The 25,503-nt window shown below is 38.4% G+C and overlaps 2 protein-coding genes across 2 annotated transcripts in view; one reads left to right on the top strand and one right to left on the bottom strand.

Moving 5' to 3' along the window:
* Positions 1–25,503, bottom strand: part of mcf2l2 (MCF.2 cell line derived transforming sequence-like 2) — a 240,879-nt gene that overhangs the window by 92,135 nt on the left and 123,241 nt on the right. The window contains exon 16 of the mRNA XM_050055717.1: positions 1,243–1,309. Within this exon, the coding sequence (XP_049911674.1) occupies positions 1,243–1,309 (67 nt within the window). The remainder of the gene's footprint in view (positions 1–1,242; positions 1,310–25,503) is intronic.
* On the top strand, positions 7,322–24,108 carry LOC126397164 (lactosylceramide 1,3-N-acetyl-beta-D-glucosaminyltransferase A-like). Its single transcript, XM_050055722.1, has 2 exons — positions 7,322–7,643; positions 22,209–24,108. The coding sequence occupies exon 2, from the start codon at positions 22,732–22,734 to the stop codon at positions 23,923–23,925; it is 1,194 nt and encodes a 397-aa protein (XP_049911679.1). The 5' UTR covers positions 7,322–7,643; positions 22,209–22,731; the 3' UTR covers positions 23,926–24,108.

Genomic DNA, 25,503 nt, shown 5'->3' with positions numbered 1-25,503 from the left:
CGTGTGCATTTTGTAGTCCATCTTCAGAACATTGTAGTTTCACCACAGCAGACCCACGTCAATAACATCCTTCTCAGCCAATCACAGCGCGATAAATTCTTCTTCTTCGTTTGGTTTTATGGCGCGTTGCAACCATTGCTCATTAGGTGTATACCGCCACCTACTGTACCGGATGTAGACGATAAATGGACTGCCTTCCGTTTCCAATACTCCTTCCGTTTCCACTATACTCTCACTCACACATGCATACATTCTTCTCTTACATTTACATATATTTTCTTTCAACATACATACATTTACCTTTTACATACATATATTACTTATAGTATTAAATGTATACATGATTGCATGTGCATGAGAGCAAAGTGTATGAATGTGTGCATAAAATATATGAATATGAGAGTGAAAATGTATAAATGTGTGAGTAAAAATATGTGAATGTGTGAGTGAATATGTACAAATATGAGAGTGAAAATATATGTATGTGTAAGGAGAATGTATGTGTGTGAGAGGGTGAGAATGAAATATGTCTTGTACGGCCCCTCATAAAATCCTCCTCCTCACACACACACAAAGCACTCAACAACCAGGCCCCCTCCTACCTCACACACCTACTCCACCACCACACCCCCTCCCGCGACTTCCACTCATCCGAAGGAAATCTCCTCTCACTACCTGCACAGACCAAGCACCGAACCTGGGGGGACAGGGCCTTCTCCATCGCTGCCCCCTCCCTCTGGAACTCACTCCCCAAACCCATCCGTATCTGCACACACCTCCCAACATTCAAGACCATGCTCAAAACTCACCTTTTTAAATTAGCTTTTAATGTATAAGTTTGTGTGTTTTGTACTATTGCTGTTTTTTATTCTGACTTGTTCTATTTTATGACTTTTAAAAAACTGTAAAATGTATTATTATTATTATTATTATTATTATTATTATTATTATTAAAACCGAAAGTGAGCAAAAATGAAACATCAATAATATTCTATCAGTTTCTTGTTACTGTTTTTGCATAGCAATGGAAAATTAAGGGAATGTTAGTAAATAGCCAATGACTATGCAAAATAAGAGCCAAGTGGTAATTTACTGGAATGGTCCTTTAATGAGTTAAGGGGGCATGTTGAACATTCAAAAACAGTATTGAGAGCAGAGATTAAGGTCTGCATAGAAAAATCTAACTTGACAGTGTATTCTGTGACGCAATGTAAAAATGTGGAGCCAGTAGACATACAGTACCTCCATGATGCTTTGAAGTTCCTCCACGTATAGCCTCTCTGTTTCAATCAGCTCAGTCATGATGTGTCTGCAGAGAAGGAGAAAAGAATGGGGTGATTTCTTACACAGAGCAAATCATAATGAAACCCTTCTGGTGCAGTTTCCCCTCAAAAATATTAATTTATCCATCCATCCGTTCACTTTTTCTGTGATGAGGCCTTTTTGAGAACTGAAAAACAAACTAATAAATCAGAACCCAGCAATAAATGTCAATGTTAGCACAGCAGTTATTATACCCTCATTGAGCTGAGAGTGTTTTCTGGGTATTTGGAAGAGCAGTGAGATCAGACTTCATCAGGATTTGTTTCCCAACGGAACAAATATGGCACCATTACAAAAACCAAGGGAAATTTCCACTTAACTGTGGAAAGAGAAGAAGTAGTGGAAATAACGTCATTGTTTTTCTTGTTCCAGTCTTTTCGATCAGTCAGGCGTACTTTGTATACATTTAACTTTTAGCCATTTAGCATAAACACACACACTTGAAGTTAGTGCAACTTAAGAGGAACTTTATTTCTGACAGAAAACAAACAAGAAACAAAGATCAGGAGCCGGTCAGCCCTTCCATTAGAATTTGTGTTGCTAACTCTAAAGTAGGGGCACCCTTATATTAATGTTCAATATGAGTAATTTAATTACTTGGAGGTCAAGCTTGTCTCCCTGATGGGACGGGTCCTTCCAAGCCAGATCCTTCAGAGGCTAGGCAAGACTCCTTCCTAACGTTCAGTGAACACACATTGTAACAGACAAGCGAGTGCCCATGTGTGCATCACTGAGGAGGCCCTGCCTTCAAATCTGGCAAATTGTGCAAAAAGAATTGTGGGTCCTTCACACCTGCTGAGGATACACACACGCATCCTTGAAAATTCTCTAAAGGAAGTGCTCCGTCTTCGGTAGAATTCGAAGGCAAGGCAAGTTTATTTATATAGCACATTTTTCAGCAACAAAGCAATTCTTTGTTGCTGAAAATTCAGTGCTTTACATAAAACATCAAGAGCATCTACACAAGGTGCAAAAGAAATGTTATAAAAGGACATTTCATAGCAGTACATTAAAGAACTAGGCAATAGAAAATTAAAAGTTAAAAAACACTAAGACAGTCATAAAATACAAGAATAAAAGTTACAGTGCAGGAGGGATCCTTGACATTGGAACAGTATTTTGGTGGGATTTGATGATGTCTGGCCTCCTTGAAATTCAGCTGTTAAGGATCCCTCCTTGACTTTGAGAAGCACCAACTATGTCTAACATTCATGAGTTGCTAAATCAATGCTGTTGGTATCCTTCCACCCAGAGGAAGTCAACTTTTTAGTCATACTTCAGGAGACCCTACGCTTGGCAATGTTGGTCTGCTGGTCCACACTTTGGTGCTCCCTTGACTTATTCTCTATCACCAGCCTTTTTTCTAAGGAAGTAATGCGACATAGGTTACAGTAATTTGTTACAACCCTCTATATGTGTCAGAATTCAGGAATAGCAGGTTTGGACCCAAACAGAACGGGTGATTTAATGTCCAAAAAATAAAATTACAGCAAAAAGTCAACAAAAACAGGAACACTAAAACACAGCCACAAAAAAAGCAAGACCTCTTGGCACAAGGAGTGATGACAGACTCAATCAATCAATCAATTTTATTTATAAAGCCCAATATCACAAACCACAATTTGTCTCAGAGGGCTTTACAGCATACGGCATCCCTCTGTCCTTATGACCCTCGCAGTGGATAAGGAAAAACTCCCCAAAAAACCCTTTAACGGGGGCAAAAAAAATGGTAGAAACCTCAGGAAGAGCAACTGAGGAGGGATCCTTCTTCCAGGACGGACAGACGTGCAATAGATGTCGTACAGAACAGATCAACATGATAAATTAACAGTAATCCATATGATACAATAAGACAGAAAGAGAGACTGACAAAAGACAATGGGAACACAGGGAGTTACTACACAAGGAGAGCAGGGATAATTGGACACAGGAGCTAATAATCTCATGGAGCACAGGTGTGGTAAAAAAACAGACAAGGCAGCAAGTTAAGCAAGACATAACACATGAGGCAAGCATAACAAAATAAAACAAGAAGCACCAAGCACTAAACATAACTGAATGCTACAAGGAAAAATCAAAAACCATAAACCTAGAAAACAATCTCCAACTGAACCTGAGAAAACAAACATTCAGACAAACATTCAGACAAACAAAGTCATGGAAAGAGCTCATATTTAATGTTTTTCAGTTTCAAATGGAATGAATTTTACACAAACATGATATTGAGTATTTTCCATGAGTGCTGTATTACATTTTATTAAAAGTTTAAATGATAACTCCCTTTCGTCATTTCTTACGGCGTTTCTTAAAGGTAATATACCTACCCCCCCCCCCCCCCCCCCCCCCCCCTCCCAAAAAAGAACAAATAAATCTTTAAATCAAGTTTAGTCTGTTTTATGACCCAAAAAATGGCATCATGATGTATACCATAGATAGTTCTCAAGCCCAAGCTGACTGATGACATCATCAAGGGTCTCTAATCAATCTTTGAGAGCTACCACCAGTGACAAATAAGACATAATGTAACTGTTTTCACATTCTTTTTGTCTTTTTATTTTATTTTTTTGCTTTGTTTTGAAGCAACCCAGTTGCCAGAATAAATGTTGTACATTTCCGCCAACCATGGATACGTCACATTTGTACATTTCACATGTAGTGTTGAAACTTTCTATTCTTTAAATTTCAATGTTCAGTTTTATTTTGTGGCATCTCTGCTGTTCGCACATGGTTAGGTTGAGGCACACAAGCCCCTTGGTTAGAGTTAAAAAGAAACATAATTTTAGGCTTAAAATACCTGAATTGATTGCAACAGCTTAAAATGTCCCAAACTGTCATTAAAAAATATCCGCTTTTGTTGGTTAGTCATCTTACCAAGGTATCATGCCATCCACCATCCGCTTCTCCTCCTGATAAGACATTCTTTTCACATTCAGGTAATCTGAACTACATCTTATGTAGGAAATGCACAGATGTAATGTGCCAATAGTTTGCAGAAACACACAATGCCAACATTTTATTCTTGCGACTGTGCTGTTTTATGTCTTCATCATATCCATAAAACAAAATCAACTGGAACAAAGCAAATACTGCCAGTGATGGCGCTTTACATGTGGGTACTTGCTATCAGAAGCCCCTAGGGATGTGCTAAAAGGCTGCTTGATGTACATAACAACTTTATCGGTCAATAAAGCTCAAAGCAAATGCATCGGATGCTCCCATCTGTCATACCACACACACACAGGAAATGGAAGAAATGTTTGTTGTCTGTGTGCAAACACTTGCATGTTGAGCAACAACAGACTTTTCAGGTGTCTCTCATCGCTGCCACAGATCTGTGCAGCAACTGCAAAGCCCTTAACAAGACCCAGACTGTAAGTGAAGCGACTCTCTCTAACCTTGTTATAAGTAAGAATGTGCACCAGTACAGGGACACAGTGGACTAACTTGTGTGCTGATTACCTGACTGTGGAGGCTGCTACACAGCATAAGTGCTGTCACTGATTTGTACATTTTCACACATGTGCTCATGCACACAGACACAGACTTGTCCTCCTGTCACCATACAGCCATAATTAGGTTTAGTGCACATGATGTGTGTATCAGCTGATGCAACTTTGAGGACATGCATTCCATATACTGCTGAACATTACTAGATGTTAATTTAATGTTCTCTGCTAACAAAAATTGTTCCAAGCAAATGAATAGTTACATGAACCGCTAATATTTCACTAGAGTAGCTTTTTGTATAACTGTTAATACAGACCCCAACTGCAGAACTTTGGAATACATCAATACTATTTTGGTACCAAGTAAAATGTGTCTGTAGCACTGGGCAAAGGAAACTGCAGTTTTCATAAGTACCACAAGTTGGCTTTTGATGTCTGGTCGGATTCAAAATCTTTTTACTTCCTGATAGTTTACTTACTGACAGTTTAAAACACAACCCGTAATGTGTTCATTTTGAAAGAGACTGTATGCTAACTGTACATTTCCTGTAAAAACAGAAGTGTATTTTGAAAATGGACAAATCATGTAACAGGTTGAAGTTGACATGTCAACAGCTAATGTTAGCAAACTGTAGATACAGTGGATGTTGCTGTGGAACTGACTTTGTTTGCTGACTGAATGACTCTCCCTTCTTGTGCCACATTCAGGTTCATTATTCATTATTATCATCTTATTTCCACTTCCAAAGTGGCTTGCTTTGAATAGACTGCTGTATTTCAGCAAAGTTCTTGTACTGACAACTTTTTTAAGATTTGACAACCCTGTCTTTGTTTTTAAGATTATTTGGAAAAAGCTTAAATCATTTAAAGTATCTTTTTATTATCAGTAGTGACACTGATTAGTAATCAGTAAGGTGTAACATTGACACTAGTCTGGCAAAAGTCCCGAGACATAACAATCTTAAAGATGCCTAATAATCTAATCTTTTCTTTTCTTAAGGCATATTACATTTGAATAATAAATTTTAAATAAATTCTAAATTTAGAGTTCCATTTGGGTGTTTCCTGTTTAGGATGAGGCTTTTGCTTATACTGAGGCTTCAGTGTGGGAAATAGAGTGTTGTGGCAGTGATATCTCTTTTGTAGGTCTACACAAAAGTTAACATCACCCAGGTTCCCCTGTCAGAAAGCCATTGGATTTTTCCATTAGATTTTGGATTGCTGCAGAGAAATAAACACTGTTGCAAACATAAGTGTATGGTACTTACAGGTTTTGTTCAGCAAGATCATCTTCAAAAATGAACAAAACTTTGATAATTTCTTTGGAGTGTAAACTGAATTGCCAGAAGTAAAATCAAACGTCAGGCTATAAACAAACTACGCCATGGTCGCAAGTTTAGTTGATTTAAAACACACCTTAAACACACATTAAATATGGCTTAATAGTGACAGTTTCAATTACAAGTACACAAATTAGCTTCATTATAACTCATGTGATTCACAGACAAAGCACTTTTGCTGGACACATTTTCCCCACCAATACAACATGCTAACGTTATTAGCACAAGCCTTTGGCATTTTACATTGTATAAACTAGCCTAGTGGCTAGCAGAGATTTCCTCTACTCATATGAGGCCAGGAACAACAGCAACATTTAACAATGATAACATTACAAAATTCAGCTCCATTACAACTCACAAGGTTCACTGACAAAACAACTGTCTTATACTAAACACGTTTTCCAAACAAATACAACATGGTAATGTTATTGGCACAAGCCTATGGCATTTCACATTGTATAAATTAGCCTAGCCAGTAGCGGAGATTTTCCCTACTCATATGAAGCCAGGATAAATCACACACAGGACTTAAAGGCTATTCACAATTTATTGTTTCTTATCTGTGAAATAAAAGTGAATACAAGCTTTGTTTCCACTCAGGGAAATGGTTTTCAGCTAAAAATAAGCAAGTGATCTGCATCACTGCCATGTGTAGCTACATTTCAGTATGGGCTACAGCATAAGCTGCACGGTAGGTACGCCGTCAATTCAACACAGAGGCATAAATCCTGCTTAATTCTTTGTCACACATATGGAGGACACTCCAGGTGTCAGAGCTCTGACCTTTCAGCTAAAATATGATTGACTCTGTTATAACTGTTATTATTTTGTTTTATCACTTAATTAAACAACACAAAAGACAGCTTGATCTTTTCACTCTTTATGTGTTCACTTCTGTCACCACAGTTTTCTATACAGAGTGGAAACTAGTTAGCCCAGCATGCTAACTTTAGCCTTGCCCTTAAATAAATGTTCATCTTTGTGCAGTTAACACATCAATTGGATTTATAAAACCTGAATCTCTGAGGGAGAAACCAGCTCACACATTCATTCATCCAGAAGTGAAAATCCTCCCATGTGCTTGAGCTCATAAATACAGACAGTGTCAAAAGGGAAGCACAAATAGAAGAAGGTGGGTTAAAATGAGGGGGGAGGGAGGGGGGAGTAGTTCCTCCCCTTTTACAAGACGCACCACACCCCCAACACACAGTTTCTCTCTAACACACGCTCACAGTGGGACCTTCAGGCTATACAGGGCAGCCATGTGAAGCTCTCCTCAGCCAAACTATCGAAGTCTACTGCATGTAACGGGAAGAAACGAGAGGAAAAAGAGGAGGAGAAGAGGACAATCTGAGTGACAGAAAGCGGAGATGATGAGAGAAAGAGGGAAGCAGTTGGAAAGAGTAAGGCAGAAAAAGTGAGTGTCACAGGTAGACAGATACAAGAGGAGAGTGAGTTTACAAGCGCTGAGCAGAGGAGAGGGCTTTATCTGTACTTTTCACCACAGGCAAGGACTGGACTCACAAACAGCCCGGTAAGTCAGGAACACAGTGTGTATGTGTGTGTTTGTGTACTGAAGGTGTTGCTCTAAATGAAGTCTATAATACCTTCCAGTGTTCAAGGCTAAAGGTGTCAGCTTGCAGTAGCAAACTGACAGAGTTAGAGAGGTAAGAGGGGGAAAAACAAGCTGGATGTGTCAAGATGATGAACTCAGACAAGTAGATAGTCCCAGAACTCAAAGCACTTTTCCACTGGCTCTCTGCTGGGAGGTAGCCAAGCCAGATCCAGACTCTACAGGAGACTGAGAGGATGAATCAGGCTCAGACTGAGCAGGCTAGGTCAGCAGGGGAAGAGAGAGAAAACAGGATGTAAAAACTAATAAACCTTTAATAACTAACAGGACAGAAAGTCGTAAAAAGTAGCTCTGAAGTGGTTTATTATCCAGAGCAGACAAACCCAAAGCACAGAGCAAGTTTGTAAGGATTGGTGTTCATTTTAAATCATTCTAATCCTATTCTTCATAAGTAGGACTCAAAATGTCATCGTAAATATCTTTGGTTTTGGTTTAGAATTGTTTTTGGAATTGGTCTTAACTTAATAAAAAATATATATTTTATGATTTTTAAAAAGGGTAAAAAGTTTATGGTGGGACATTATTGATGTTATCATATTATGGAACCTGTTTTTTGTGTTTTATGCTAAAATCTGGCTACTTAACTGACACATAGCCAGGTTTCCATACTGTTATAGTGTTACTGTAGGTCAGGGCCAACAATTGGGCCACACTGGTGAAAATAAAGAAAATAGAGTTAAGATGGTACTCGTACAAAAAGACACATGCAGTGGTTGTTGACTGTGTGGGAAATCTTTTTCTCATGTCAGGTACTGAGAACTCATTCTGAATTCAAATTTGAAAGCTGTCTATACATTGATTCCATACAGTAGGCTATGCATATACATATTTTGCCATAACTAATCACTAGCGACTGACATATTCATCTTGTTACATCATTTTCAGTCAACAAAGACGTGCTAAGCTGATGGTGGTTTCTGAGCAGAGGTGTATGAAGTAAAGTTGAATATGGTGTTACAAAATGGCACCTTAAGCTTTGTTTCTTGTTTTTGTTGTTTTCATTTGTAGTGCTATACTGTTGGGCCCACACCAGGTGTAGACTCTGAAAAGAAAAAGAAAAAAAACAAACAAAAACAAAAAAACAAACAAAAGAAACTCCATAGCCTTCGTCACAGAGGTAATACCAGAGCTGTATTAAACCAGAATAATACTACACTAAGTCCCACCAATTTTCACGAGAATCTTGTCACAAAAATCAGACCAAAAAAAAAAAAAAAGACCTTTTTGGCAGAGGTAATAAAACCAGAGTTGTATTTTACCAGAATACTTCTTTAAGTAAACACAACTTCCACCTCACAATCTCAAATTTCTTATCCTCCTTTATGGAATAATGCTCTGGTTCTCATGGAATTTAGGTGAAGGTTATCAGAGCTTACAGACTGTATTATGAAACTATGGCCACAGCCTAAATAACACAAATATTCTGCATTTCTGTAATATTTATTATTACACTGTGGTTTGACAAAAGTGACACTGTATCTTACGTCAGTATAGCTTCAGTCTGTACAAATACAAAAACAAACGCACAAGTGAACTGCCTGAATGACACCAGTGCATGTTAACTCACTTGTAGCATGGAAAAGCATCACTTTAGTTTTAAAGCAAAGTGCCAGCAGGTTAGCATTTGGCCTACCAAGACCAGTCCAGTATTACTGTGGTTTGTGAGCTACACTAAGTTCCACCAAGTTTCATGAAAATCAGGCAAGAAGTGTTTTCATCATCCTGCTGACATACAGACAAACAAACCAACAGACAAAAATAACAACAACAAAAAACTAAGATTACCTCCCTGCCGTTTTATGCCTCTGCACCAGTCAAGCTTCTCTTGCAGTTTCCATCCATGTCTATGAAAACATGGATGCTTGTTATGCAGAACATTATGATGTCACAGTGAAGTTGGCCTTTGACCTTTTGGATATAAAATGTCATCATTTCATCATTATATGCTATTAGATATTTGTGTGAAGTTTTGTCATAATTAGCACATGAAGTCTTGAGTTATGGTTAAAAACATGTTTTGTGAGGTGACATCGACCTTGACCTCAACCACAAAATTCTATTCAGTTCATGTTGGGTCCAAGTGGACATTTTTGCCAAATTCAGAAATTCCCTCAAGTTTTTTTTTTAGATATCCTTTTCAATAGAATGAGACGAATGCTAGGTCACATTGACCTTAACCTTTGACTTATGATGACCAAAATCTAATCAATTTATTGAGTTCAAGTGAATGTTTTGGCTAAATTTGAAGAAATTCCCTCAAGGTGTTCTTGACATATTGCATTCACAAGACTGGGACAGATGGCTGTACAGACCTATGGATGGACGGATGGACAGATGGACAGACAACCTGAAAGCATAATGTCTCTGGCCATGGCTATTGCCTGCACAGAGGCATAAAAACATAACCCTCTTGTTGGAGGTAATAAAACCATAGTCGTACTAAACCAGGAAAATCCTTTAAGAAAAACAACTTTCACCTACAAATCTCAATTCCTTAACCTCCTTCATACAATAATCCTCTGGTTCCTATGGAATTCGTTTGAAGGTCTTTTGTGACAGAAAAGATGGGACTGTAGACATCTTTAATCCATTGTTCTCTGATCAGTGACTGAAGTTATCAGAGCTAACAGACTGTATGATCATACTGTTGGGCCTACACCAGTTGTAGCCTCTATTACTCAGTACGTTTACATGCACAGTTAAGTGGAGCTACGGTTATAGCTTGACTAGGCCATGTTTTATTAGACTGCTGTCCTTGTCCCAGTATACAAGTACAGGAAAGGAATCGATTTATTGACCGAAGCATATCCGACTCCGCTACGATGGGTGGCGATATGCAATACACGTCACAGACCAAACAATCACCATTCCTCCCATCCATGTATTTTAAAATATTTAACTCTTTTAGCTGATACAGCATGAAATGTGTCTCCACGTCCGTCCAAAAATACACAGCTTTGGATGTAGATTTCGCCATGTTGTTACTGGCTTCTCTTTCTGTTATACAATGTGCTATTAACATTAACATGTTGTATTTGTAGAGAAAATGTGTACAGCAAAATCCTGTTAGAGTGAAGCTGAGTTGTGTACATCTCATTGAAATTGTCACTATTAAGCCATGTTTAATGTGTGTTTTAGGTGTGTTTAAGTCAACTAAACTTTACAGCACTTCACAGAAACCCCACCGCCGACTAGTGTCTTGGAGGTGTAACTGCCAAATGATACAGACACACCACCACACAAGTATAAATGCTCAATCGCATTTTTTGGATGTGTTGGTCCGACATTGAGAAATTCCATTTAGTACAATGTCAGTCGGACTAATATGTTTACATGTATTTTAAGAGGCCGGTTTTAGCCGGACTAACACAATAAATCCATTTTCTCTTATGTCATGTAAATACACTGATTAATGAGAGAAAAGGATATAGTGCTATTATTTTCTTTACTGTGCCCTAAAAGAATATTTCACAAAAGCTGGCAGGCAGTAAGCTACACTAAGTTCCACCAAGTTTCACAAAAATCTGGTCAGTGCTTCCAGCTCCAAATCTCTTTTTTTTTTATCCTCCTTTATGGACTAATCCTCTGGTTCCCATTGAATTCGGTGATGGTCTTTTGTGACAGAAAGCGTGAGGCTGCTGTAGACATTTTTAATCAATCGTTCCCAGACCTTAAGTTATCAGACTGTGTGCTTAAACTGTAACCGCAGCCTAAATAACACAAATATTCTACATTCCTGTAATATTTCACTCCAATGACCAATACCAGTTATTATGTCGAGAAACAAAATGAGCAATAGCTGTTGAGAGAAATCCAGTTCCTGTAATTTAAACTTACTAAGGTGATCTGCATTATATGTTAGCTGTAGTGTAAGGGAAACTCATGTTGTTTGGATGATCTGGGCTCAAATACCAACATCAGAGCACTGATGTCCATTAATATGTGCAACTGAGATTATGTTTTCACTCTAGTAAGTCACACTGCAGTTCTTTAGAAAGAGTCTCAGATTTTAAACTGCCCCACTTAAATTATTCAGTACACATTGTTCTCTTGTGGCCCTCTGAAAGTAAAAAGAAGAAACAAACCACTCAGTACACACAGCGTGAATAATCCCTGATTCCCTACAAGTGACCACAAGAAAATGATCATGATATTTTTCATCCACTGTGCATCTAACTTCTGAGAAGCTTCTTAGGTATTACTGGAAAAGAAATGAGTGTCCTATCTGTGCTAGAGCCTGCATGCACAGTTGTAAGATTACATCACAATCTACACTGCAGGCTGCCACATGACTTAACATTTACAGTCAACAGCTAGTGTACAGAATCGCCTTTTTCAAAATGTACACTCCCCTGAGATATCTAAGGATCCAAATTTGACTTCATGTTTGTTTTAAAAAACTAACACACACTGATGGAACACTGATACTGTACAGAAATAAATTATTTAATACAATTATATGAACCAGATATGGTTACACAGAATATTCTGAGAGAAACTGTCCATCATCCATTAAGTCAGTTGTTAGAGGAGTATTTGATAAATATTCACATGCTTTGCTTAATTAAAAGTAGAAATACCACACAGTAAAAATATTGTTATAGCTAACATTGTAATGAGAAAAATTACTTATCAGCAGCAAAGTGAATTGTTAAAGGGATATTTCAGATTTTTTGAAGTGGGGTTGTGTGACATACTTATCCATTGTCAGTGTATCACATACAGTAGATGTCAGTCGGCATGCCCTCAGTTTGGAGAAGCATACTAAGGACATGGAATCTAAGCAATGCTGAGGAGGGGTCAGCAACAAAACTTATTTTAGCCACCTAAAATAAAGTCCCACCTTAATAACAATAAACAATATCAGTTTAAGTGCATGTTATATTTCAAGTATTTCCATCAGACTGCCTTTTCTGACAGGGAAGCCGTTAATGGCTAAAGTTCCCCATCTACACTGTCACCAAATACGGAGTAAAACTGTAATTTTAGTTTACTGAACAGGAGAGCTGCTGGTCTACCGCTGCTTCAATTAGTTTATTTGTGTTATTGTGTGACTGTGGTGAATTCAGTTCAATTCAATTTTATTTATAAAGCCCAATATCACAAATCACAATTTGCCTCACAGGGCTTTACAGCATACGACATCCCTCTGTCCTTATGACCTGAATCCTAACTAACCCTTTGAAACACCAAAGTCACACAATAACACAAACAAAATTATGATGGAGGCACTGATAGATCATTTTTTTCCACCGATATGCTGATATACAGTTTTGTTTTCCTTAGCTGCGTTGTTTTGCCTCTGGCGTGCTTCTCACTGCCTGCACGTACCACTTTAGGCTCTTAAAAGCAAACTCAAGACCTACCTTTTTAGCCTGGCTTTTATTTGAGCTCTCCTTTATTTTATTATTATTATTATTAATATTAATTAATCTGCCCTCCCTGAACGTTGGTGTTTAGTTTGGCAGATAGATTAACAGTTCTTTAAATGAGCGACACTAGATTTCCAAGTCTGGTCTGAAGTTTATTGCCTCCCACATAAAGGCACTGTAAAACTACATGAAACACACAAAAGGAGAACATTAATTCAGGTTTTAAATCACAAACATATCCAATACAATATTCAGCGTAGTTTACAACCATCAGTAACTCAAAATATAGCTGGCATTAGTGCCCCAAATGTGGAAAATAATTAGCGTATGGTACGCTAGCATAATGCTGACATATAATGGAAATCTTTATAGACGCGCTAACAGAAATTAGCTGCATTGCAATGACAAACAATAAAGTGCAAGTGAGCAACTCTACATAACATAAGCAAATAAACTCAGAGCAATATATTTGTACTTACAGACATATGTTTCCTTTGCTCTATTAAACTTTAACCGTGTCATGCACTACTGCAAGTCTGCATATTTTTCTACCTCACAACACTGAAAAGGTATAACGACTTAAACTCAACTCGTGCGCCACCTAGTGATGTGGTGGAGCTGCCACATCAAGAGAGGCGGCACATTAATTATTAATATATATATATATATATATATATATATATATTTGAACTTTTGAAAATACTATGGGCAGCTCCCTGCACTTTTGCACTTTTCATTTTAATCTGCTGTTCATTGTTGTACTCATGTACTGTTCAGTGTTTTACTTAGTACAGTACTTTAAACCTCAGGGAGTACTTTTATATTTTTCTATTCATTTGTTTACTTGTCAAAGTTTTTTTCAAAGTGCTGCTGGCAGCTCCTTGTACTGTTTCATTGGAAAAGTTCTCAGAATAAATATGTGCTTAATTTCATTTGAATGTAGTGCTTTGTCAGTGTTTATTTTTTTAATACTGTGTCAACTATGATTTTTACAGTAGACATTTATCGGTTGTAAATATCGGCTATCAGTACATCTGTTTCATAATATCATAGTATCGGCATAGGCTGTGAAAAAAACATATCGGTCGATCCCTAAAGTAAAGCAGTGAAAATAATCTAAATATAGTGTACACTAAAACTGTTATTGATTTTTTTAAAGTTGGACTTTTATTAGGTGGCCAAAATATGTTTTGTTGCTGAACCCCTCCACAATAGTACTTGTTTAGCATCCATGTCTGACACAGTCTGCTTCTCCATAGTGGGGGTGTACAGACCAACAACTACTGCATATAATATTTTGTCGAATGATAAGTACCCCATACAACCCTACTTTAAAAAATCTGAACTATCCCTTTACAGCTAATAGAGTTTCTACAGTACATCAAGAGAACAACTCACTCAAGCTACTTTTACAATTTCATTTTATTTTTAGGTGGCAAAATGTTTGTTTTACTTTTCTTTGATTTATCAGTAGGTGACATCACAAATTAAGTTTTAATTCAATACCAAGTAATACCAGAGTCAGTCGCTTTTACCTTTTTCATTCAAAGTAGCTGGTGTACAGTACAGGTAAGGGTGAGCAACATGACAGGATTTATGAGATGAAGGCCTGTGTGTCTCTGAACTATGTACAGTAGGTGATCCCTCGCTCTTAACAGCAGCAGAAAAGCAAAGTACACATGTGAAAAACAGTGTTTATTGCGTAGAACGTGGTCAGGTCAGGTAGGTCAAGTAACAGGAAACAGAAAAAGCCTCACTTCAATCTTTACAACAGCCAATTCAAAAGTGTTCCTGATAGTGGATCCTCTCATGGTATGTTTAGCTACAAGACCTCTGAATGTCAAGGCTTGGCCATGTGTTGTCAGATCTCGTTATTGTTGGTTGAACCCAGTGTTCAGTCAAAATATGCTGCTGTGGAAATATGTGTTCAGCCTATTGTGTTGGAGCATTGCACAGACATCAGCAGCTTCTCTGCTCTGGGGCTCTGTTGGGCTAAAGCCCCTCTATTATAGGTCTTTGTGCTAGGTCGGCACTTACATTCAAAGCGTCCTCTGCAGAGTTGAAGAGTCGTTTTTGGTTGTTAACAACATACAATGGTGATTTTCTTGTTTAGAGGCCAGTTTTATCCAACCACCACCTTCCCAACCCATTCTTATGCCAAAGTCGTTGAGTACCACTTCTTGGTCAGTGAGTTCCGCATCAGACACCGACGCAAAAAGTCATCCTTTCTGGGTGTTGTGATAAGCCACCAGGCAAAGTCAGTTTATAACGCTGATGGACAACAATGTAATTTAAGGAGCTAAAGTCCCTAAAGGGCAGAAGGGCGTAATGGGCACAACAAACACTGTACTTTCATTCAAGTGCCTGGCGTTCACTTCCCATATGAATGTTGAGCCAAACTATGAGGTTTTTTTTCTAAACCTAACCACATGTGTTTGTTGCACGAGGAAATAAATGTAAATACAAGATGTCTTACCGACTTTGGGTGTTTATTAAGAAAAATACTCTAGTGAGCAGAAAGGGCTAATATCATTCAGTCCTACCAGATTACTGCAAATTTATTATGTTTATCTGTTCTGTACAACATCTATTGCATGTCTGTTCGTCCTGGAAGAGGGATCCCTCCTCAGTTGCTCTTCCTGAGGTTTCTACCATTATTTTTCCCCATAATAGGTTTTTTTGGGGGAGTTTTACCTTTTCCGTTGTGTCGGTCCAAAGGACAGAGGGATGTCATATGCTGTAAAGCCCTGTGAGGCAAATTTAATTTGTGATATTGGGCTTTATAAATAAAATTGATTGGTTGGTTGGTTGGTTGATTGGTTGATTGATTGATTGATTGATTGATTGATTGATTGATTGATTGGATAAATTAATAAAATAAAATAAGTTAGAATTTCAGAAAAATAACACTTTTTAAAAGGACAGTCCTTCATATCTTATTAATATTTTGATGTGACCTTAGTATGTGACAGGACTAAGACGGAGTTGGGGATGAAACTCTACTGTGGTCCTGTATCTGCTGTTCCTAATATTCTGACCAACAACTGTAGGAAGAAGGCAGGTTAAATACAAGTCTTACAAAGGAAATGGGGAAGATGGCAGGGGATGGCATGTCAGCCCACATCAACAGGTTTTACAGCACACGATTAGGCCCAGAGTTCAAACAGGACGCCCTGCACTGTCGCTTTATGAACAGTCACATGCTAGTGACACAGCTGATAAAGCAATTTGCTGTGTTCAGCAATGTAAGTGGTAGAACAATCATGTGCACTGAGTCTGACCCCTGAACACTGTAAGTAATGGTTGTATGTGTGGTTAGTTGTACATTAGGTGGTATAATACTGACTGATAGTATAACATAGTTACTGTATGAAGCCATCAATATTTTTGTCCCACAATGTTCTTACTGAATGTGAGATATGAGGGTCTCAGTCAGTCTCTCCTTAGGCTGAAGCTTTGGCTCTCATTTCCAACTGTACTGTTGCATCTTGTTACAGTGTAGTGTGCAGAGGGGACAGAAATCTAACTTACCAGGCGACAAGGAAAACTTTATCTCTCAGTGTGTGTCTGTGTGTATGCAAAAGTGTGTCTTATTAGCTGTAGGCAGGTTGAATCATTTCTGGTAATAAAGATAAAGGTAACGTTCCCTCCTATAGGAGCCTCTCTTGCTGTAACTGTGTCATTGCCAGGAAAAGCATCATCGTATCAGTTATTTTCATCTGCACTAACAGGGTCAACCTTCTATGACCTCTAGGAGTGTTCAGAGTTACTAATTTAATTTAAATCTTAAGTTTTAAATTAAGGTGTTTTTTTTCTTCAGGTGTTTTTTTTTCCAGAAATTAAAATGTGTTTGAAAATACACATTAATATGAATCCCACATATTATTAGGAAAGATAAATTGGCATGTTCAGAAAACCTATTTAATTAACAGAGCACAACATTGATGTCAGACAGTTACCCATGAATCTATGTGCAATCATAACAGCTAGCTAATGCTAGTCGCTGTGCAGCACCTTTTTTTCCCCCACATATTGCCAATTAGCTACATTATTATGTCAAATACGTTAATTCTTGTGAGGGACAAGCCACAACAGATCATTCTGTAGCTTTTTACAGCAAGAGATTGTTGAGGGTGAAGCTAGTGCATGTTTCAACTACTGCTGGCTTAATAGCTACAGGCAAGCGCAAACGAGAAAAGATCCAAAAATATTTAGAGAATTATCTCAAGTGGAACTCTTCTTATACAGTATATGTAGTAAGGGGTCCCTGCTCCATCTCTTTTTCAGCTAAGGGGTCCTTGGCCTGGAAAACATTGAAGACACCTGATCTACAGTCTAACGTCTCCTATTCTTACCGTCATAATCTGTAAGAGTAGGAGAATTAGTCACTGGACCAACTTAAGTCTAATTTAAACCAAAACGGGCTTTATCAGGTAAAGGAGAAAATATGTCTGCATAGTAGCGATTGAACAGGCATCATTATATCTTTGGGACCACTGTGGTGTACTAATTCAGGAGATTTTCTCCCTTTCTAGCCTGAAAAACATCACTGCAGGGCAGGAAGTCTCAATACAAACTCCTCTCCTGTGTGGTCCCTCCGTGGATGAGTGAGTTGCTAAAATTAATTCAGTCAGCAGAAACCCACTCTGTCTTCAAAAATTGCTTGAATATCTACCTCTTCCAAAAGCACTTCCTCACAAAATATGCCCTTTCTATGTCTTGATCCTTATCTAACTCTCTGGCATGACTGGGAAGGGAAGGGGAGGATCCAGTGGAGTATACAGGACATAAAACTAATATAATGTGTGTTTGTGTATATTAGTGGGTGTTCTGTTTGTGGTGGTGGAATTTTATGAGTAAAATGAATGAATGAAAGTGGAATGAATGTATACAGTATGTGCCTTATGTCTTATGTGTAGTGTCTGTTAATATACAGATCAATCATCAAAACACCTCCTGTAATTAGGAAACTATATACTATCTTGTAGATCAAGTACTGTATACATGTTTGTCAGTAAGGAATTGTAAGCTAAACATCCTGGTGAAAAGCACGAAACAAATAAAGATAATTATCAAAAAAAACAAAAAAACAAAGCAGAGCAGCGCAGCAAAGAGAAACAGGACCACCAAAAACACTGCATTCAAGCAAGCTGATGCTGACTATGAATTTGATGCACGTCTAATCGTGACATTATGGTACCAGTACTATAAGATAACAAAAATGTAGAATATTAAATGAGTCTTGTTGAACATGTGACATCATCAAAGAAGTTCTAATGAGATAAATTCTTCCTTAGCTTTATTGAGAAGCACAATGGATTTCTGCTTCAAATGTTGTGATACAAAACACTCAGGATTACTGGGTTACATAAAGAATACCTTACCTATTTTGCCCCTGTAGGAATATGATTAGATTTTTATGATATTCTAGACAAAATAAATGAAGAATAGTCATGGCATTCACAGTGGCGTAAGGTAGTCATGGTGGGCCCCAGTGCATGCTATCATGCACATATCATCTCATTACATGATCAGATAGAGACTTGACACTGGACAACATCAACATAGTACATTTTACCAAGCAATCATCACTACATATCCCACAAAAATATCAAAGAAAGTAAGAAGTTAAAAATTGAATTTAATAGTTTTTACAGTTTATTTATATATTATATAGATTATGTAGAATAAGCATATCATTTTATTATTGATTGCAAACTACTAGTTAACAAAAAAAGGAGAAAAAAGTGACAGAGATGGGCTTCCTTTTTGAAGACATATATAGCAAATGTCACTGTCTTCAATTTTCTCATGGTATTTTTTTTTTATCATTCCACTTTAAACACGGGTATATTTCTATGGTGGCATTCTGAATCACTTGCAAGGGTCCACTTTCTCCACTGCACCCCACTGGCCCCAGTGCTGGGCACTCAACACATTTAAATCCCTATACAAATATCATGGTAATATGATAGACTACAAAAATTCAGAAACATCATAAAGAAATATTGCAGAAACGTCACACTGATATTACACAGGTTCTTTCCTATATACATTTTATAGAATATTGTAATATTATAGCCATACCTGAAAGTAACTCTGTGTTTGACCTATATTAGTGATACAATATGAAAATATAAAAGCCGTTCAAAACTAAAAGCAGAAGTTGAACTCATCTCCGCACGTTACACACACACATCAGCATTACACACCTCCCACACACTTAAAAGCCTAAAAAAAAAAAATACTGATTGACACCTGTGCGCAAATACCACGTGGTGACGCATGCCAAATCCTCAGCAATTCTACCGAACGCACCGATAATGGTAACATGAAACCGCGACCACCTTCAGTAATCCACCATATTTTAGTCTCCAAGTATTCAGCCACGTCAGTCTGGTTTCTGCATACCTTTGGTGAGTAGCACATTTCAAGGAAACTTGTGTTTTCATGCCGGGAGCGTTTGTTTTCTGCCAGTGGCCATCCTCCTGCGGTGTCTCATGACTGATCAGTGGACTACAGGAGCTTTTTAAAACAGGTCGTGGCTGCTTGCGCGATATGGCCCAGCTGATGGCTTACTCTCTTATGTTATAAGGCTTTACCAAGAGAGTTGTGCGTTTGCACGTGGAGTTACCTGCACGTGCATGTTTTCTAACTGTAGGCTACCCAGTGTTAAAGGGGATGATCAGCCTATATTGGGTTGTGTTTTTCTTTATTTGCAGTTTTTTTTTTCTAGATGCTGCACATATTGTCAGTTGGTGAAGATATTGTCTTTATTTGCTTGAGTTTTGTTTTCTTAGTTTGCAGTGTGTTTTGCTCAGGTTGTTGGTTATATAATTGTCAGGGGAATTTTCATACCCCATCTATTAGTCTGCTTTAGTTACTTTGAAGACTTAAATTAATAATTCAAAATATAATCTACTGTTATTCTTTAAAAAATATATACACAGCCTATTTAGATCTGGGGCTATACGCGTGGGCGTCGGAGGCTGAAGCCTCCGAACGAAGCCAGTGATTGTTGGTCATACTTGCCATCTTGATTTCACCCTGCAAGTCTGTTTGATTGTATTTATTAACATTGCCCAAATAGATCCTGAAGTGAAGCCCACTCCTCTTTTTCTCTCCATAACCGAGATGATAAGATCCTGCCCCTTTTGTAACGATGTTAACATGGAGCAGATTGGCATAACAGTCTACAGCAAAACATGATGCAAACAGACCTTAAGTGCTAGCTTAAATGATAAAACATGTAAAATAGATAGAGAAAAGCAATATGCAACCATTGTGTTCAAGGATTAATTGTTAACATTCATTTCTCAACCAAAAATACCAAACACTGTATAGTTCTAGCTAATCAAATGTTTTGTTGTAAATTCATTATCTTTGAGTTTTGGACTTTTGGCCAGACTAGCATTTGTCCTACACCTCTGGGAAATCATGTCATTTTGAATATTTTCTGACATGTTGTAGACCAGGCAAGTCTAAAGTTCGGCCCAGGTGCCAATTGTGGCTCGTGGGCAGAAATTAAATGGCATGCGGCTTGTCTTTCAAATTATACTTTATGTGGCCCGTCACACAATATTGCCCAATCAAACAAGATCAGTTTGTAGACATGCATCAAGTAGGAACTACACAGACACAACCAATGAATAAAGAGATGCTAAAATAGCCAATAAACAAGGAAAGAAGCATGAAGTCAGCAGCAAGGATCGCTGCTTTCAGGAGCGGTGAAAGGTTGAATACCTTTTCACTGTAAGATCAAAGAGTTGTGTTTGTCAAATTTGTGTGTAATTTATTTTTAAAAATCCCACATGTTGTGAGAAGCAGCTGGCCCCCAAGTTTTTTCACATTATCTAATCTGGCCCCTATTCATACGTTTTGACATCCCTGTTGTAGACTAAGCAATCAGTAATTGAAATTATCTTTACTTGCTTGCCAAAATAATGCTGAATAATAATACTAAAACTGAGCTGTTCCACATTTTGCTGTTCCTGAAATTAGGGCTGCATTTAATGATCATTTTCTATATCGATTTACTTTTTTTTTAATGAATCACTTGATCTATACAGTGTCATCACAATTTTCCAGAACCCTATCTAAATATACAGTTTATAAGGATATAAAAGAGACAAGCAGCAAGTCTTCATTCTAGAAGCAGAAACAAACAAATGTTTGGCATTTTCCCTCTGATTAATCCACTCATCATTTCTGCTCTTCCTGAAACAGCATGGCATGCCAAATACTGTCAATAACCGCAGTAGCTGTGGTAGTGCTATCCAAAAATCTTAATAGGTGATATTTAAAAAATCCTGATAATTATCTCAACCCTATGAAACTGAATACAACACTTAAGATCTTGGGAAGTCCAGTTAGCACACATCTTCCTTTTAATGTGTTTCTCCCAAAACAAGGCACCAGACTTTTTTGCATTTTTGTTTCACAATAGAGACACAAGCAAACATCAGAGGAAGGGGTGATGCTGCAACACAGAGAGAGTGTGGTTTGTATCTTTGGGCCACTTACACGCTGCTGGGAGGTGTTAGTAAAATTCTCAATTCATTGCTGTCAAAGCAACAATGCATATTTCTCTAACATAACTGCAGCTGCAGCCATGGTTATGTTTGTGTGTATGTGTGTGTGTTTCTAATTGATTGTCATTTGAGTAATATGTCATAATATGTTTTTCAGTTAATGGACTGAATAGATTATGTAGTCTCGAAAAATGTAAAAAAAAAAAAAAAAAAATATATATATATATATATATATCTATATATATATATATATATATTCCTTTAACTTTTTCCCAGATCACACTGTGACCTCTTCAGGTGTCTTATTTTGTCCGACCAACAGGCAGAAAAGATATTTAATTTAAAATGATACTAAACCAGCAAAAGGTAGTAATTCATCACAATTGAGAGGCTGGAAAAAGATGATGATGAATAATCTAAACAATGAATTGATTAATAATAGTTGACAATAAATTTGATGAATGAGTCAACTAATAATTTCAGGACTAGTGTGGGACATTCCATTTTAGCATGCAAAATCTGATCTATGTGAGCCTAATCTTACTTGTCTCTCTCTTCTTCAGGTGCCATGACATTCTGATATTACACTGACTGAGAGGAGGAGGGATAAGGAAGTGGAGAAGGGTGATATTTAAACTCTAGTTATTACAAGAGTTCTCAAGAGAGAAAGACGAAAGAGCATGGTGAATTGTTTGAACGGGAGGAGGGACACCAAGCTTTACCTGGAGCTGCCCACAGCCTGATCACTATGAGGGAGCAGAGCTTTTGCTTAACACAGTGGAGGAAGATCAGTAACAGAGCAACCCAGACTGCTGAGAGCCTGACAAAGGCCTATTGGACTTGACAAACCCCAAAAGAAAGAGAAGCTGGATGATGGAAGATGTGATGAAGAAGACACGTGAGAGTCAAAAGAGAAGTCAAACCTGAGAGTGAAGGGAGGCAGAAATGAAATAATATACACTAATATCATAAAAAGAAGAGACGGGACAGAAGAAGATACAGCTCCAGGAGAGGAAAGGTCAAGACGGATCCAAAGGATACGTGCCTTCAGTATTTGGAGCTCAGCAGACATAAGCAGTAGTCGCGATGTTCATGAACTTCCGTCGTATCCACAAGTGCCAGTGCATGCAGCTGCTGACCACAGGCCTGGTGTTATGTATGGTGATGGTCTGCTGGGAGGAGCTGGACCACCATGTAGTCAGCCACATGAGATCCTACACATATCGCTACCTGGTCAACAGCTACAACTTTCTCAATTCTTCCTTTGCCATCAGCTCCAACCCTCACCACAGAAAGATTGGTTCAAATGGTGTGGACAGTGGATTACGGAACTATCCATACCTCATTAACCACCCAGGTAAATGTGGTGGTGGAGATGGGAAAAGCCGTGATGATGTCCTGCTGCTTCTGTTTGTGAAATCATCACCACAGAACTTCGAGCGGCGCCAGGCCATCAGGGACACATGGGGTAATGAGAGCTTTGTTTGGTCGGAACTGGGGGCAAACGTGAGGATGGTGTTCGCCCTTGGTGTGCACCCTGATGAGGGGCGGAGATCCAGGGTGCAGAGCGCACTGCTGCAGGAGGACCAGGTTTATGGAGACCTGATCCAGCAGGATTTTTTGGATACCTTTCACAACCTAACTACCAAACTGATCCTGCAGTTCCACTGGGCTCATGAGTACTGCTCTCAGGCACGCTTCCTTATGTCTGCCGATGATGACATCTTCATCCACATGCCCAATTTGGTGAAGTACCTGCTGCAGCTCCTGAGTACACGGTCAGGGGCCAAAGACCTGTGGGTGGGGCATGTTCACAAAGGAGCCCCTCCGATTCGCCGTAAAAACAGCAAATACCATGTTCCCTATGATCTGTACCCCTGGCCTTCCTACCCAGATTACACTGCTGGAGCGGGGTACGTGGTTTCAGCAGATGTGGCCGCTAAGATCTACCATGCAACTCTGATGCTGAACTCCTCTATGTACATCGACGATGTCTTCATGGGGATTTGTGCCAAGGCCATGGGGGTCTCTCCCCAGGAGCATGTGTACTTTTCAGGGGAGGGCAAGGCTCCGTACCACCCCTGCATCTATAATCACATGATTACATCGCACGGTCACGCCACAGATGTGCGCTTACTGTGGCAGGCAGCAACGGATCCTACAGTGTACGGCAACTCCAGAGGATTTATGGGTAATGTGTACTGCACAGCAGTGAGAGTGATGCTGCTGTGTCTACCATTTTACCAGAACACTTACTCCTGTATGGCTGCTTTTACCTAAATGGTTTTAAGACAACGCAAAGACTGCTGAATGCTAAATGTACCACACAAACAAATGAAGGTACCTCACATAAAGAGTCCGCCATGTTTTTTCTCTTTCATGTTATATTTCACTGTTTGCTGGCTATACAATGTATTTGCTCTCCTGTAATAAAGACTAAAGCTGTTCTATTTAGCAAACAAATGCACTCAGTTGTCCTTCAGTCACCAGCAGGATCAGTTTTCACTTTAAGTTAAACAGAGAAACGGTGGCGAAACCTGTCCCAGATCTGTTTACATGAGGGCTTTTTGTCTTTTCTTCCCTCTTTGTCTTTGTACACACATTTATAGACCTTCACACTCTTATTCACTTGCCAACTGCTGAAGGGATTTAGTTTTGACGGGAGAGTCTAAAATGCATTTTAGCTAACCGTTAAATTCTATGAATTCTTTTGTCTCGAGGCTGTTGACAGTGAAGTAATTTCATGATCAGCATATACCAACTAATAGCTAAATGCAGCTCTTGACATGATTAATGTGGATTTTTTTCAAATTTAAATGCACCTCTGGTATAGTATATGCTTGTTAACAAATGTAAAGGACGTTTCAGGGAATGTAATTATTTGATTTTGTCTATGTTAATAGGAGCTGCAACTGTTAGAAGATTAATCAGTCTCGAGAGAGAATTGCAACTATTTTAATATATTATTATATTTTTCAAGCAAAGATGGAAAAAAATACTGTTTACAATGTTGGAATATGCCGATTTTCTATATTTTGCATCAATGTAAAGTGAATATCTGGGTTTTAGACAAAACAAGACGTGGACATGTCACCATGGACTTTGGGAAACTAGGATGAGACATTTCATAGGGGCTGCACATATGCTGCATCTTTAACCACCTGGAAAAATAATGGCTTTATAAATAAAATTCAATTGAATTGAAAATCTGAGGTCAGGTGCTAGAAACTACTCTTGTACCACAGACTGATATTTCTGAAGAAGGGAAAGATATCTGTTGGCTGTGGTTGGTCCTCATCACATGACATGGCTGCTGCGTTCCAAAAGTTGAACTCTGTTTATCACTCTGGTGTTTGAGTGCGCCTGCCACACATCTACATTGATAAAAATGAATTTTAGGGTTCAAAAAATGCTGCATGTGTATGGTCCCATAGACTAAAAGATTAAAGGGGCTCTATGCAAAATTGTCTGGACACAGTTTTCAACATGGAGGTGGCTGAGGTGGCTGAGCCAGCGGCTATTAGCTAATAGTGCTAACTCCACAATCAGTGTTAAACAACGGCAACAGTGCTAACAGAGTTAACTGTGTTAACCAGCCATTCCAATATCAACAGTAACCACTGCATGAGCGCAGCACAAAGCGGTGGCAGTGAGCTAGCAAGTGGGATACACACATGCACTGCCATGCAAGCATACCCTGACAGCCTTAAAAAAAACTACAGAGAGGCTCAGATTTTTAATATGTTTTCTGCTTACTTTTAGATTTGCTGTTTAGTTGCTGCGTACTCAGCATGTCGTCGCTGAGAACTCAACTTGTTAAAGGAACTCTATACGTTATTAGGAGCATATGTATGATTT

The sequence above is a fragment of the Epinephelus moara genome, chromosome 10, assembly GCF_006386435.1.
Source record: "Epinephelus moara isolate mb chromosome 10, YSFRI_EMoa_1.0, whole genome shotgun sequence".
In the NCBI taxonomy this organism is placed as follows: Eukaryota; Metazoa; Chordata; class Actinopteri; order Perciformes; family Serranidae; genus Epinephelus; species Epinephelus moara.
Note: the sequence above shows the minus strand (reverse complement) of the source record. Positions and strands in the feature narration are given on the sequence as shown.